Source organism: Diceros bicornis, chromosome 7, assembly GCF_020826845.1.
Source record: "Diceros bicornis minor isolate mBicDic1 chromosome 7, mDicBic1.mat.cur, whole genome shotgun sequence".
NCBI classification, from domain to species: domain Eukaryota; kingdom Metazoa; phylum Chordata; class Mammalia; order Perissodactyla; family Rhinocerotidae; genus Diceros; species Diceros bicornis.
In genome coordinates this window covers 7,191,728-7,205,810 of record NC_080746.1, presented here as the reverse complement: position 1 = coordinate 7,205,810, position 14,083 = coordinate 7,191,728, and the positions used below count along the sequence as shown (strand labels likewise).

The window sequence follows — 14,083 nt, the reverse complement described above, 5'->3', positions numbered from 1 at the left end:
GGCTCTGCAGCCCCACCCCAACTCTCAAACTTCCTGTGAACCCTGGAGCCACCGCCCAGCCCCTATCTGGGGCCTCTGATGGGCAGCGGCATGGAGCCATCACCTTACACAGCTCTCTCCAGAATAGAACACTGGCAGCTCCAGCCCCAGCCTGGGCCCCAACCTCTGCTCCAGGCCAGCCAGACTTGGGCAGGACAACAAGGCGAGCTTTTCAGGTTTCAATACCCACACCTTCCCTCTTGGGCACCCATACCTACACCTGGCCAGCCTTTGCTGCCATCCCAGCTATATTCCCCTGTGGCACAGCCCACACCTCTGGCTTTGCAGCTACCACCTACGCATGGAGCACTGTGATCAATGCTGAGCCCAAAATTAGGCAGCAACAATCCACATTTGGCAGCACAAACCCAGCCCGCTTGAGGTTGCCCGTCCTGGCAGCACCTAAGGGCTTTGGGAGCAGAAAGCCTGTCTCAGATCTGATCTCTTCCTTTGCAGGACTCAGCATTACAATACAGACAAGTGGGGCCCTGAGCGCCACACCCCATTATAGGGGATAGTTGGGCCTGAACAGCTGGGCCCCCCTCACCAGAGAACTCCCATGGTGACCAGAGGACCTAGCACTGGGAAGAACCCTGGGTTTGGAGGCACTTCTACCCCTTCTTTAAGTCACATCCCCAGGGGCCCACCCAGGAAGAGACACCTTACTTCCAGCTGAGGGCCCAGCACCACTGCCAGCAAGTGCCTTTAGGGGCATGTCCATCCCCACCTCCACTCCCAGCAGCCCTACATCTCCGGGGGCACAGCAAGGAGCAGCCTTGCCATTTGGGCCCCTTCATCCCCTGTTCCCATGGTCAGGGTCCTCAGGACAGTAGGCAGGGACACTTGGCCAGTTTCCTTCCAGTCCTGGAGCAGTGGAGACAGCTCCTGCCACCCACCATTGACCATTCTCCTCTCCCCGTCTTCCTCCCGGAACCCTTGTGTCTTCCCCATAACTTATAATAAAGCCTTGTTCTTCTTCCTTTGGAAAAAAAAATATATATATATTTCAAATTTAAATTCAAAAAGATTTTAAATTAAAAAACAGTGTTTAATATTTTTGGCTCATGCTTCTTTCATTTGCCATTTTGAGAACATTGTCTAAAACCACTGCATGTTTTCTAAACATGATTTGTAATGTGTTATGCTCTCATATCCTGGACGTGGACACATTCCTGGAGCACCCCTCTGTCTTGATCCCTACCCTCCCCGCCCCCGTCATTGGATTAACTCTTCCTCCTGCCTCAGGTTTCACCTGGATGTCTGTTCCTCAGACAGGCTCTCCTTGGTGCCCCAGACTAGGTTAGGACCCCTATCGCCCTGTCTCTCCTTTGACAACTGTGTGTCAGCTGCCTCTAGAACACGAGCTTCATGGTGCTCCTGGTGTATTTTGTTTTCCAACGTGTCTCCAGGACTGTGCTGAGCACCCAAATATTTGTTGAATGTAGCATAGTATTTCACCCTATTATGGTCCACACTGCATTAACCCATTTCCTTATTGTGGTACACTTAGGTTTTTCACCACTACAAATAATCCTATGGCAAACAGCCTTGTGTATGCCTTTTATATCACAGTTTTTCAAAGTCTTCCACAGTCATTTTATCAGTCCAGCAATGATTAGATGATATTTTATGCTCTTTGTTAAATCTTCTAAACATGATAACGGCTATTAAAGAGCTTTCTGGGTATGCCAGAGCCCTCTCTCACCACTTAACTGTTGGAGGCGGCCGTTTCACTAAGAGCGCTTTCACTTTGTGATCTGGAAGCGTCTGGCGCCACCTCTTGGCCAGAGGCACACCACACTAACGGAGAGTGCCGGCTTGCTTAGGATAGACCATTTCTGCAGGTTCCCTTCCCTTTAGCTGAAGCACAGGCTAGCTCAGCAGTCGACGCGTCGGGGGTGCCTTAAGACGTACTGGACGAGCCAGTTCCTCGGGGGCCCTTAGTTTCTCCACTTGTGAAAGAACAGGCTGGGTTCAGGGTTTTCATAGGTCCTTTTCACTGCTAAGCTTCTAGGATCCTGTGCGTCCGCAGTGGAGGCAGAAGCAGAGACAGGAGGCAGGTGAGCTGTTTTGTCTCAGGTTAGACCCAGGCTGGGGATGAAAGCAAGGGTGGAGTCCAGGGACCGGGAGACGGTGAGGCTTTGGCAGGGGATGAGGCCCAGGGTGGGACAAACCACAGGGCCGGGCTCCACCTTGCCTGGCCTTTGCCCAGCATTGTCAGAATCATCATCATCTCAACTTCGTCGTCACTTGAAGCACCATTTACTGGGAGCCTATACCAGGCACCATGCTGGGTGCTTTCCATATTGTTTCATTACTGTCCTTTCATACTATTGTCCTGACAGTAGCCCTTTAACATAGGTATTATTGTTATTTACAACTGGAGAAAAAAATCATTCAGAAAGGTTAAGAACTAGTTTTAGATAACAAGACCAGTAAATGGGAGAGCTGAGTTTGACCAAGTCTAGCTGTCTTCAAAGCCCCTGAACTTCACACTCTATTGCCTGCCTTCAACTCTCCTCCTTTATCACCTTTCATGCTTTCAGCAAGGTGTATCCTTAAGAGACAGTCACAGGTTCAGCGTGTGTCTGGCTCCCACCAGTGCTGGGAGGAACCGAGAGCTATCAGGATGATTATGGTCTCTAACCGCCACTTTTAGTTCAACTGAAACCACCTTTGCTTGGTCCAAACGGCCCACTAATTAGTGAATCCATCACCTACTTTTCACTTCGTTGGTACAGATGAAGTCACCCTGTGACCATGGAGACAAGCCTCACCTTCTTCCCAGGCTCCTTGATGCCAAGTACAAAGGTAGATGTATGTGGCCTCTCGGTCCCCCGAAGGAAATAATTTGAGGGTGTGGCACCTTCTCCATTCCCCAGACTCTCTAGCCCTTCTTGTCCTGGGGAGCAATCCCCTGACCTTGGCTGCCACCTTCCTGATGAGCTTTCCTTCAGGAACGGTGACCCCCAGGCATGAGGTTTGTGGGTGACCCCAGGAAAGAGCACTGAACCAACTAGGAAGCAGAAGCCCTGGGGCCGGCCCCCCTTTCCCACTCCATAGCTGGGGCACTGGCAAGTCATAGAGTCTCTGAGCACTTTCCCATCCTGAAAAATGGGAATGGTACACTTTCCTCTCTCCCTAGAAAGCTGGTCTCCACCTCTAACCTCTTCTCCAATCCAGCCTGCACACCAACAGCAGAAATATATTCCTAAAATACTTGTTTAGTCGTGTCATTGCCCCCTCAAACATTTGGTGGTTGACTCATAGAGGCAGGATTCAAATTCAGGTCTGACACCAAACCTCCGACTCCTCTGACCACATAGTGCTACTTCCCTCGGCGTGCCGGTGCTGTGCCGTGCGTGCCGTGTAAACCAGCAGGGCACCTCCCAGAGCCACATGCAAATGTACATCCTGTTCTGTTAGTCTCAGTCGCCCACCTCTCTACCCCTCCCCTTTCCCTGTTTCAAATCTTACCCATCCGTTTGCCAAGGTCAGCTGCCATCTCCTCCAAGAAGCCTTCCTCTACCTGTCTCCCTCAGCACTTTTTTCATACTTCAATTGTAGAATTTCATTTACTTAATTCATTTATTTTAATTTTATACCTGAGCACAAAATTTTGCTTACAGTGGTGGGTTCCTTGACCCCCAACCCCCAAAGGGTCCTCCGTCAAAAGCTTATGATTACCCAGAATGCCCTGGGAACTGAATCCCCCTCTCCCTAACAGAGACCCCAGACCACGTACTGGAGTGAGGATATTTCTCTGAGGACACCTGTTCTGACTTTCTAACCAGCCAAAATTCCAGGGAAGTTTGATTCTTAAAGAGCTGCTAGTCCCCGGCAGATCGTCTCCCATGAGAAGCCTGGTTCTGAGGAAGGCGGTCTCTTAGGAATGCAAAACAGGCACATCCACAATCTCTCAGGCTCAAAACAGCAAGGCAGGGGCCTCTGGAGCAAGATTCCAGCAATTACTGCAAAAGGCAGTGACGGAAAGTAGGGTGGGGGATCCCACAGATGTAGGTGTTATCAACAATTATCCTCACACAGTGATCTGCAGGATACATTGTGAAATGAACAGAACACTGCTGAACAGTGTTTCTAGCATGCTACTTTTTGTGTGAGAATGGGGGGATGTAAATATATACGTTTTGCTTATATTTTTCAAAAAGAAACAGCAACGTGATAAAACTAATAAGAATGGTTACCTTAATATAAGAGGAAAGGAATAGACAGGGCATAGGAATAGAAAGGAGTTTTCTAAACTCTGTTCTATGATTTTTGAAACCATATCAATTCTTCGTATAATTAATAAAAGAAAACAGTTAAATCAAAAAAGGAAAGCAAAAACAAGCTCTGATAATTGGAAATAAACTGAAAGAAATGCCCCTAACTCTGGGTCAAGATGGTGCATAATCACACAGAGAAAAGAACTATTTCAAGTGACTTTAAAACAGTTTGTTGACTGTACATCCCTAGTAGGATTTATTATAAAGACTTTTTTTAATCCCAAATAATTTTAAATCTATAATCAATAGTCTTATTGTTAGCAGTAATGTCAATATTATTTGGGGGGAAAACTGTTATAAGCATGTTGCATAAGGCAAAAAAATTGCTTTCTCCACAATCAGCAGTTCCCCACTTTAGTTCTGGTCCACCAGACTGGTCTTAGCCCCTCAGGATCCTTTATCGCAGTGGCTGGAAGCATCCTTGCTTCCTTCTTCTTGCATCCCCAGTGTCTGGCTCACAGTCGGCCCTCAACGAGCATCTGTTGGGTTGAAATAAAGTCCAAGGCACCAGGACTCTACTTATATGCCCCCGACTCACAGCCTATCCAATATCCAATAGGCCTCTGAGACCTGTCTTTCGTACCTGGAGGCCTCCTCTGATCTTTGTCACAGCCCCACGCAGGACTCCGGGCTTTGCCCATGAAGCGTTAGTGGCAGGCTGCCTTTCAGCCCTGAAAGTACTCTCCCTTTCAGCCCCTCAGCTTCAAACCCATGCTCTTAGCCCATTTTGCCATGTCAGTAGTCATTTACTTTTAACAAAGAGATTTTTCCCTTTATTATTTCATCAACTCCTCCTCTTAACCCCATTTTAAAGCTCCATTTTACAAACAAGGAAACTGAGACTCGATGAAGTTAAGTCATTTGTCAAGTCCCCTCTGCTAGTGAACGATGTAGATTGGTCAAAAGTTCTTTGGACAGATATGGGTTCAAATCCGCTACAAACCGTGTTGACTTGAGCAAATCATTCATTCATACATTTACTGATTTAAAAACCGTTTATTGAATCTGCGAGGCACAGTGTTGGTGCTAGGAATACAGAGGCGAATGGAGAATATAGACAGGGTTCTCCAGGGATAGCTGAGTTTCCATTTCCCCAGCTGTCAAAATGGGAATAATATCTGTCTCTACCACAAATGAAGGAATACTCGAATTGAAATAAAACGAAATATATACAATTAGTATAGATGTTTAGCATAGATATAGATATAGGAGGATAGTTTACATCAACAGGCTAGGCAAATCTTCAGGATTTTCCAGATGCTTCTGTGATACTTCAGATGATACTTCCAGATGCCGACTGGGCAGATTATCCAGAGGCCCTGGTAAAAAAAAACCTGCCTCTTTCTAGAACATGTAAGTCCAAAGGTGTTTATTAAGCACTGGCCAGGGGCTCTACCCTGTACTGTGCAGTGAGGCGTCCCCCCATGTGGAAGACAGGACCAGGAACATGCGCCGACCGTCCATGGTAATGTCTGACGGTCCTGTGAGTCCTCTCAGAGGGTGATCATGGCAGAATGTAGGCAGAATGAGTGTTTTTAAACTCAGGGGGTCCGGCCCTGTGGCTCAGTGGTTAAGTGTGCGTGCTCCGCTGCTGGCTGCCCGGGTTTGGATCCCGGGCGTGCACTGACGCACCGCTTCTCGGGCCATGCTGAGACCGCGTCCCACATACAGCAACTAGAAGGATGTGCAGCTATGGCATACAACTATCTACTGGGGCTTTGCGGGGAAAAATAAAATAAAATAAAATAAACTCATGGGCCTTCAAGACAGGCAGATCTGGCTTTGGGTCCTTGCCCTGCCATTTACTAGCTAGTGACTCTGGACAAGTTCCTTACCTAAGCTGCCTCTAGTGAAAAATGGGTGGGTGTAATAATACTACCTCATAGGATCACTGGAAAATTAAATAAGGTAATGTACACAAAAGGATTAAAACAGAACCTAAGACACAGTAAGAACTCAGTAAGTAGCCCATATAGTAAGTTTCTTCTACTATAGCACAAGTCTTGAGTTTCTCACTTGCCTGAAAGATACTTTTGTCTTCTAGAACAGCCAATGCAGTCAGGATGCATGGGATGAAGATGCAGAAATGGCCCACACCAGTTGCTAGCCCCTGAAGCCCCAGTGCAAATCTCTCTTTGCAGGGCTCAGCTCCAAGGAGTCCAGCTGGGTGCATCTGGCTGGGGAGATTAAATTATTTTTGAATTCCTAACTGAATGTTCTTTTAATGGAAACTTAATGACAGGCATTGAAATAGATTTCCTCCATAAGCCCTCCTCCCGCAGCGCCCCCCCCCACGGCTCTGGGTTGCACAGTTCCCGATAACCTTTATTCCCTACCCCTGGACTTTTATCTCCCCAGTGACAAACAGCTCTTGCTGGACAGAAAGAGGAAATTCCAGTCATTGTTCTCAAACTTCTGGCTTCCAAAATAAAATACTCTATCTCCCCTGTCAAGCTTTGATTGACATCCACTTCCTGTAATGGCAGACAACAACGGCCCTGGGGCGGGGTCAGGGGCTCATTTGCATTCTTTGCATCAGAGGTTTTCATAAGATTTGTTGTAGACAGAGGAAGATCCCCCATGCTACTCACAGAATCACCTTGTTGAGGACCCATCTCCAGCATCATGAAGAATCTCCAAAGAAGGCACCTCAGCTGTCCACACAATCCACCAAGGAAGTTCTTTGCTGTCCTGTTCCACACCCCTTAGCCGTGGAAACAGATGGACACTCGAATCATCTTTGACAACTTAGGCAATCTTTGGCAACTTAGAGAAGATCTTTTCCTTCTACCCTTTCTTTCTTCAGAAATAAATTATTAGACAGTCTCCCAAATGTTAACTCTAAATATTGGAGCTTGAGCCAACCTAAGTCCTGGAAATTTAAACCAGGATCAGACTCTCCAAGTCAAAACCCCCATAGCAACACAGCTAAATTAGGTTATTCACGGATAATCAGTACCAAGGAAAACTTTGAATATGGTAATGCATCATGGGATGCAGTTTATCTTGAAAGGAATAAGAAATGTTGAATTCCTTTTAAGATGGATAAATCAGTAAATATAATAATACGGCACACCTGTAGCAATTGCAGTACTGATGTGGTCAGGACCTGCTGGGAACAACGTTACTGCATTGGAATAAAAAGCCGGCCTCTAACACCAGCATTAACCTATAGGCCTTCTGGAACCTTCTGTTTTCCATTTATTTTCTTTACTCACTGAGCTCCTATGCCCTTGGTAACCCCTTTTCTCCAAATGTCCAGGGTTCTTATGCTGCTTTTGCATTCCAGCTGCCCCTTAGGACTATCAAAAGGTACCTCGGAGGCCTCATTTCCTCAAGGCTCTATTGGATGTAAGTATGTTAATGGTTGCTAGAGGTTCAATGGGAATTTGCATTAAAAAGAAGACTACAGGTGGCAGAATGCCTTAATCCTAATAAAGGAATATTTGGAAGCAGACAGACTTCCACTGAATAACCCAGAAAGAAATGCCAATCACACAGATTCCAGTTGTTGTTCAGCTCTCTTAACAATCAAAAGGAATGGACTGTTTAGCATCATTTCTCCTCCAGCAATCCCCAAGCATGCTGCTAACGAGCAGGAGAACAGACCAGAAGGAGTGTGTTCTGACCTCCAGTTTATAAAGCAAATACAGAGTCACAAAACCTCATGACAACGGGCCAGCAGAGAATTCTAGCTCCCTCAAACTTGTTATACCTAATTTCCTTTAACTTTGTCAGTAGGTTAAATCACAATGCCAACACACTTATAGGCACAGAGTAATCTCCAATGTGGGCCAGTTGTGTCCACTGTTAAGGCTGCTGACAAAGTGCGCATCACTAAACCCATCAGACTTCTCACTGGTCTTGGTCAGAAGGACCAGAGTGTGTGTATGGATCTGTACAAACTCAACCCCAGGCCTGGGAAAACAAAGCCATCCCTACTGACAACTGCCGGCAGCTGCCGCTTCGTGTGCCAAGACTCACACTGGAATGATTTGATGGCGCTGCACAGGAAGGGGCATGTCTGTAGCCGAGGTCATTTCCTCCTAGGGAAGCTGGAGTCAAGACAACATATGCATCCTATTTGCCATCTTCCCACCTCTCCTGCCTCTCCCGGGAGAAAGGCCACCCTCAACAAGAAGATGTTCACCAGGCGGTCTGTCACAATTAATACACAATAACTGACACTTTTGGAAAGTATGTGCACAGTTTCAGAGATTTAATATATTAATCAACACACTAAAAACATTTTGATTCCTAAACAGCTGCTTTGAGTACCATCCTTTCCAGAATACATTCAAAATAATGTAGCTGGGGAACTAAACATGACATTCACAATAAAATCTTCCCCTAAAGATCAATCCTTATATTAGGTTGGTCCCTTTGAAGATGTGGTATTGGCCCTCAGAGAAAGGAAGACCTAGCACTTGCCTCACTGTAAGGTCACATCCTTTCCCTTTCACGCTTCTCCTTTAGAAACAGCATTTCAGTGCAAACCCTAGGCAGCAAAACACAGGATACATTTTTTCTCAGAAGCATTAGCAGTACTTTCCCCTCTAAAGTGACTTGGCACCTTCAAACTCCTCATCCCCTTCTTGGAAGATCAGGAAGCATTCTTTTAACATATTTGTAGCCCATCATCCCATCTAACACGAATTGGAAGAAATGTCACCACCATTTCAAGTCAAGCATCCTTTCCTGCAGGAAGGTGTTCATTGAGATTCTAGAGCGGTGATTTAGCCTCTGTCTAAATGTACCATGTGAGATCATTTGGGCCAAAACCCAACTTGGGCCACCGTGTCTCAATAGGCCGTGATGCAGGTTGGGCTCAGTGCTCCTCCCCACGTTGGGTGCATAGAGATGCAGAGTCCATGGGCTGAGCCTTTCCTCCATGCTCTGGAAACACAGCCTGGCCCAGACTAAGAGGAAAGCTGCAACAACTGGTGCAGGAGAAGGCCAGAGCCTCACAAGTGTTCTTTGTGTGTCAGTCTTTTCTTATTGTCTGTGATTGGTTCATCTCCCTCAACTCAGGACACAATTTTTCCTTTGATAAAAGCCAATGTTAAAATAAAAGTGACTTTTTTCTTATCAGTAGAATCAAAATGAGAATAGGATTTTTCCCTTATATTATCTAAAGCTCATAATTTCTTCAAGGAGACTTTTAAAAGTCTCATTTGGCCTGTCTGTGAGACTTTTGATGATTTTTTCTGTTCCATCAACATAGCATGATTTCAAATAATCATCTATAGATTCCAATTGAGCTCCTATGCCTTCCATATTCCGGTTTTCTATAAATACAATGAATGTTCCAATGCAGTTGCCTTGTAGAGCTATGTGTCTTGTAGGATCATAGTTATGAGGTTGAGGGGCATCGTGCTGGTAGACCTGGATGGCTCTTGCCCTACCTTCATACCCCTAAATTGTTGATTATATCACAATGCTCCTAGTCACTAGGTATCTTCAAGACTTTGCTTTATTCGTGTTGAAAAGCCACTGCTACATTTTGGTGTCATCTGTTTCATTGACTTCTGACAAGATGAAGTTGGGGTTGTCATAGCCTCTCTTCATCCTGGCTGTAGCATCTTTCTCATTATAAAGGCACATGGCACAGTGAGGGGTCTCCACTTCCACTGTCTTGCTAAAGTTATGGAAATCCACTCGATATTTCCCTTCCTTGGTCTTGGATACTATAGGAGCAAAACGGTAGCCCCAAAGCACCTCTTCTGGGACATAGGATGTCCGGACTTGGCAGGTAGCACTGGTTGACTCCACCGTGCCGTCTAAAAACACTACTAATTCAAAGTCCTGCTGGGGAAGAGTTTCTGCTGCCATGTGGAAGAAGGGGCTGTTGTGATCAATGACATGGTAAATTGTCAGTGGGGAAATGAAGAATAAATTTTCATTCCCTGCATCAACTACAAAGTTGATATTGATCTGGTCCAAAATAATGGTCTCTCCTTCAGGAGTGACTGTGGTCTTCAGAAGCTTTCCATATATGTGACTGCCAATAAGGAGGCTCTTCCTAAGATTAGCCACCCGGATTAGGAGACAAAGCTTCCCACCCCGTTTACTGATCACTGCATTCTTGCTGAATGTAATGGTCTTGGCACGTTTTTTGGATCTGGAGATCTTGGCTAAAATGGCACCACACATGAAAGAATTGATGATGACTCCAAGTATAGACTGGAAGATAAGCAGAAAAATGGCAGTGCCACATTTTTCTGTCACACACCTGAATCCATATCCAATGGTCACTTGCGTTTCCAGGGAAAACAGAAAAGCTGAAGTCAAGCCATTAATGTTCTCCACACAAGGGGTGTGATTGATGGAAGGACGGAACTCGGGGAGATCTTTGTGAATGTAGGCTACCGCGTACCACAGGAGACCAAAGAGGAACCAACTCCCCAAGAAGGCTGTGATGAAGATGGTCATTTTGTATCTCCATTTGAGGTCAAGCACAGTCGTCCAGATGTCCACAAAGAATATAAACCTTGACTGTGCCTCCACATTGCCAAACTCTATGTTGCACCTTCCATCTTTGGAGACCAGCCTTGCTCTTTGCCGAGAATGCCCAAAAAAGCGAGTGACAAACCATTTCCGAAGATGTTTGAACATTCTTTCTGTCAACACCCGGATCTGAAAACACATCAAAGAAAAACAAAATTATGTTTATAGCAGTTGTGAACTAGATGACTCACATAAAGAGCTGACTATATATGAAAAACCATTCAAAACAATCTGGGTTACTGATCATTTGGGCAAGCTGACAAGTTTATTCTGGATACCGCAATGCTATTTCCAATAGAAACTTTCCACTAGGAGACCATATTGCTTAAAGGTAAAAAGGAAAAATAATTACAGAGAGATAGAAATGGAATGAACCTAACAGAGCATATATTCAAGTGTTTCTTGACCTCAGTCAGTTGCACACAATCTTAAAAATGTTTGTGATAACCAATTATGACCTATACTACAATTTACTTGATATTATTTTTTAAATCAGCTCTCCTTTTTTCTTTAACAAACTTAACCTAATGCTAAGCAAAAATATCTGTGAAAGCAGAAGCTTGATGCACTATTTACATTTTTTGGGTAATTTACAAAAATAAATAACTATGAATAAAACGCACTCATTGAGGTACTACCTAAATCATCTTGTGTACTGCAATTGGTACTCATATATCAAGAGAAATTCTTGATCCAATTCAGTTCTTTCATTTATCAAATAAGGGACTGAGACTCAGGAAATTGTAATGACATGTCCAAAGTCGTGTACCTAACCAGGCAGAATGACAACTAGAGCATAGGGCTCCCTGCTTCCAGTCCAGAGGAACCTCTACCACATTGCATCTCAATAATTAAATTTTGTATTCTAAATTTAGGTTTCCCTGAGACATTTTAAGACAAGTATTGGTCAACTTCCTTTTTGTTTTTTAATTCTTGACACTATTTAGAACAAAGTTCCTCAGTACTCTTTGGTCAAGTCCTACCAGATGATCTCAGAAGTTTTCTCAGTGGATCTACAAGCCTGTTCCTACTTTCTCTCCCTGATTTGCCAAGATTCCCAAAAGGAACAGTATGATGGTCACCATCGATATCTCACACTTCCTTCCCTGCTCCCAAGCTGAAGGACTGGGGAACACTGATTTAAATACTATTCCATAAGGGTAGAACCATGTTTTATTCATTCATCTATTCCAGCTGCTAGCACAGACTATGGGTGCTTACTATGTATTCAATAAACATAAGTGGAATAACTCAGTGAATGAATTAAGCTCTTAAAATACAATCTGATCAATGATTTCTTTTTGATGACATTATTGTGACTTCCATTTTACAGCAAAAGAATGAAGTGATTTTCCCCCAAACAGCCAATAATAATGAAACCCAGAGATCATAAATACTAGACTACCTCCTCCCCTAGGTGTGCCCACCTCCACCCCCAAGGTGTGCCCACCATGGTTAGCAATGTCTTCGTGGTATTTTTAATTAAATGCAAATATGTTTCTAAAATGGGTTTCAAAATCCCCCTTCAAAATGTGTTTATTCATACAAACTAGGAAGCGAAACCAACTTAGTGATAAATTTTAAACAAAAGTGATATTCTACAGTGTCTTGCTCATAGCTTTAACCCAGGTGAAAACACAGAAGCCAACACCAAGAGAAAACCACAGCTATCGTGATTTGAAATTTTGAGGACAGGTTCTAAAGATATAAAAAGAGAAAATGCTACCAGGAGAGAAAACAACAGTGCACACACTCAGAGGGCCCTGCTCTCAGCCCACCCAACCTTCATTGACCTCTAGTCTCCAAAGACAATTAGGGGACAGTCCCAGTGAGGCACACCAGAGGAGAGAGAGTCTCCTCCTGCCCCAGTCTCTCCCCTTTCTGTGCACACACATCATTTAGCCTTGCTTACATTCACTGGGGACTTTCTCCCTTTCCCAAGTTCATGGAAGCTCATACTGTTCAAAAGGCTCTTCATAGAGTAGATCTCACCTAAAATAATAAATTCTAAAGCCAACATTTATCAGTTGAACCCACATTCTCTTTGTCATACATTATAATTCCAGAAATGGCTCCTAACACACCAACTTCTGAGTTTTTCTTCCCCACTGCTCTTCTCCACCAGTCTATCTTAAATTTGTTTTACTTTTGAAGATAAAGAATATTTCTGTAGAGTGAAGTACACCCTGATTTATCTCTTGGATAAGTTTTGGTTTCCATGCCTGTGTTACTAATAAAATATTGTCTGCCTGGCCTTGCAAAGAGCTGAAAGAGAAGCAACCGGCTTATAATGCTTTCTCCAGATCGTCTGCACTTACCAACATCCTAAACATATTCCGATCCGAGGCATCCATGGCTGGGAAAAGCAAGGAAGCGGTGTCGGGAGCTGGTCTCTGTATACAGGCTGATTTCTTTTAGACCCAGCCTCATTTATTTTAGGCTTTGATCAGTGGACTGATACTAATTTGTATTAGCTTGAAAACACTTAATTTGATAATGGAGTTGTGTGGTTTAAACCAACGCAATTGGTTGTTCTCGGACCAAGCCCCAAGGTGGGTATGTATTTTTTCCCCCAAACCTCACATGGCTTGAATACCGTCATGCTAAGACATGACAAACCACCAGCAAAGGTCCCTGGGCAGCAGGCACGGATTGTGTTTCAGCATTTCTCTCCTCTCCTTTGCCACGCTCTAGAGCTCTCTTGCTGTTTCTCCTAGGTCGTGCGTAATAACTTTTCCCCAGAAACAATTAGTTATCATCAATCTCCCAGCCTATTCTCTGAAACACACTGAGATATTGAGATTTCCAAATGTTCACAAAGATACAGGTGATTACGTAGACGTAGATTAGTACATATTTGTAAGATGAAAGTAAAACCACACCAGGAAGAAACAAGATACCATATTAATCTCTCTATACAACAGACACTGTTATGTAAGAACCTGAGATTTTAAAGCAGCCTTTATAGTTGGATTTATTTTATAAAATCTGGCGTTAACTGAAAGTACTTTTTACATGTACTGGGTTAGCCAATGCTGTTGATTTATTTATTCAAAGAATGAGAAGAATTATACCTAGAGATTGCAAAAATACGGGATAAATTCATCCTCTGACCAAACTCATTGTTCACATGGCAGACCCATTATCCACAGCACATCTCCTACTTTGCTTCAGCAATGGCATTTAATCTCACCACCAACAGAGCCAATGTGACTTTTTGAACTATTGGGTGGTTAGAGATTGGCCCTGGT

At 44.3% G+C, this 14,083-nt stretch overlaps 1 protein-coding gene across 1 annotated transcript; it reads right to left on the bottom strand.

Annotated features, from left to right (window-relative positions):
- Nucleotides 1–9,785: 9,785 nt before the first annotated feature.
- On the bottom strand, nt 9,786–13,186 carry KCNJ1 (potassium inwardly rectifying channel subfamily J member 1). The gene is made up of 2 exons (XM_058544427.1): nt 13,151–13,186; nt 9,786–10,961 (listed from the first exon to the last, which is right to left on the bottom strand). Exons 1-2 carry the CDS (start codon nt 13,184–13,186, stop codon nt 9,822–9,824), a joined length of 1,176 nt encoding a protein of 391 aa, XP_058400410.1. The 3' UTR covers nt 9,786–9,821.
- Between the last annotated feature and the right edge of the window lie 897 nt (nt 13,187–14,083).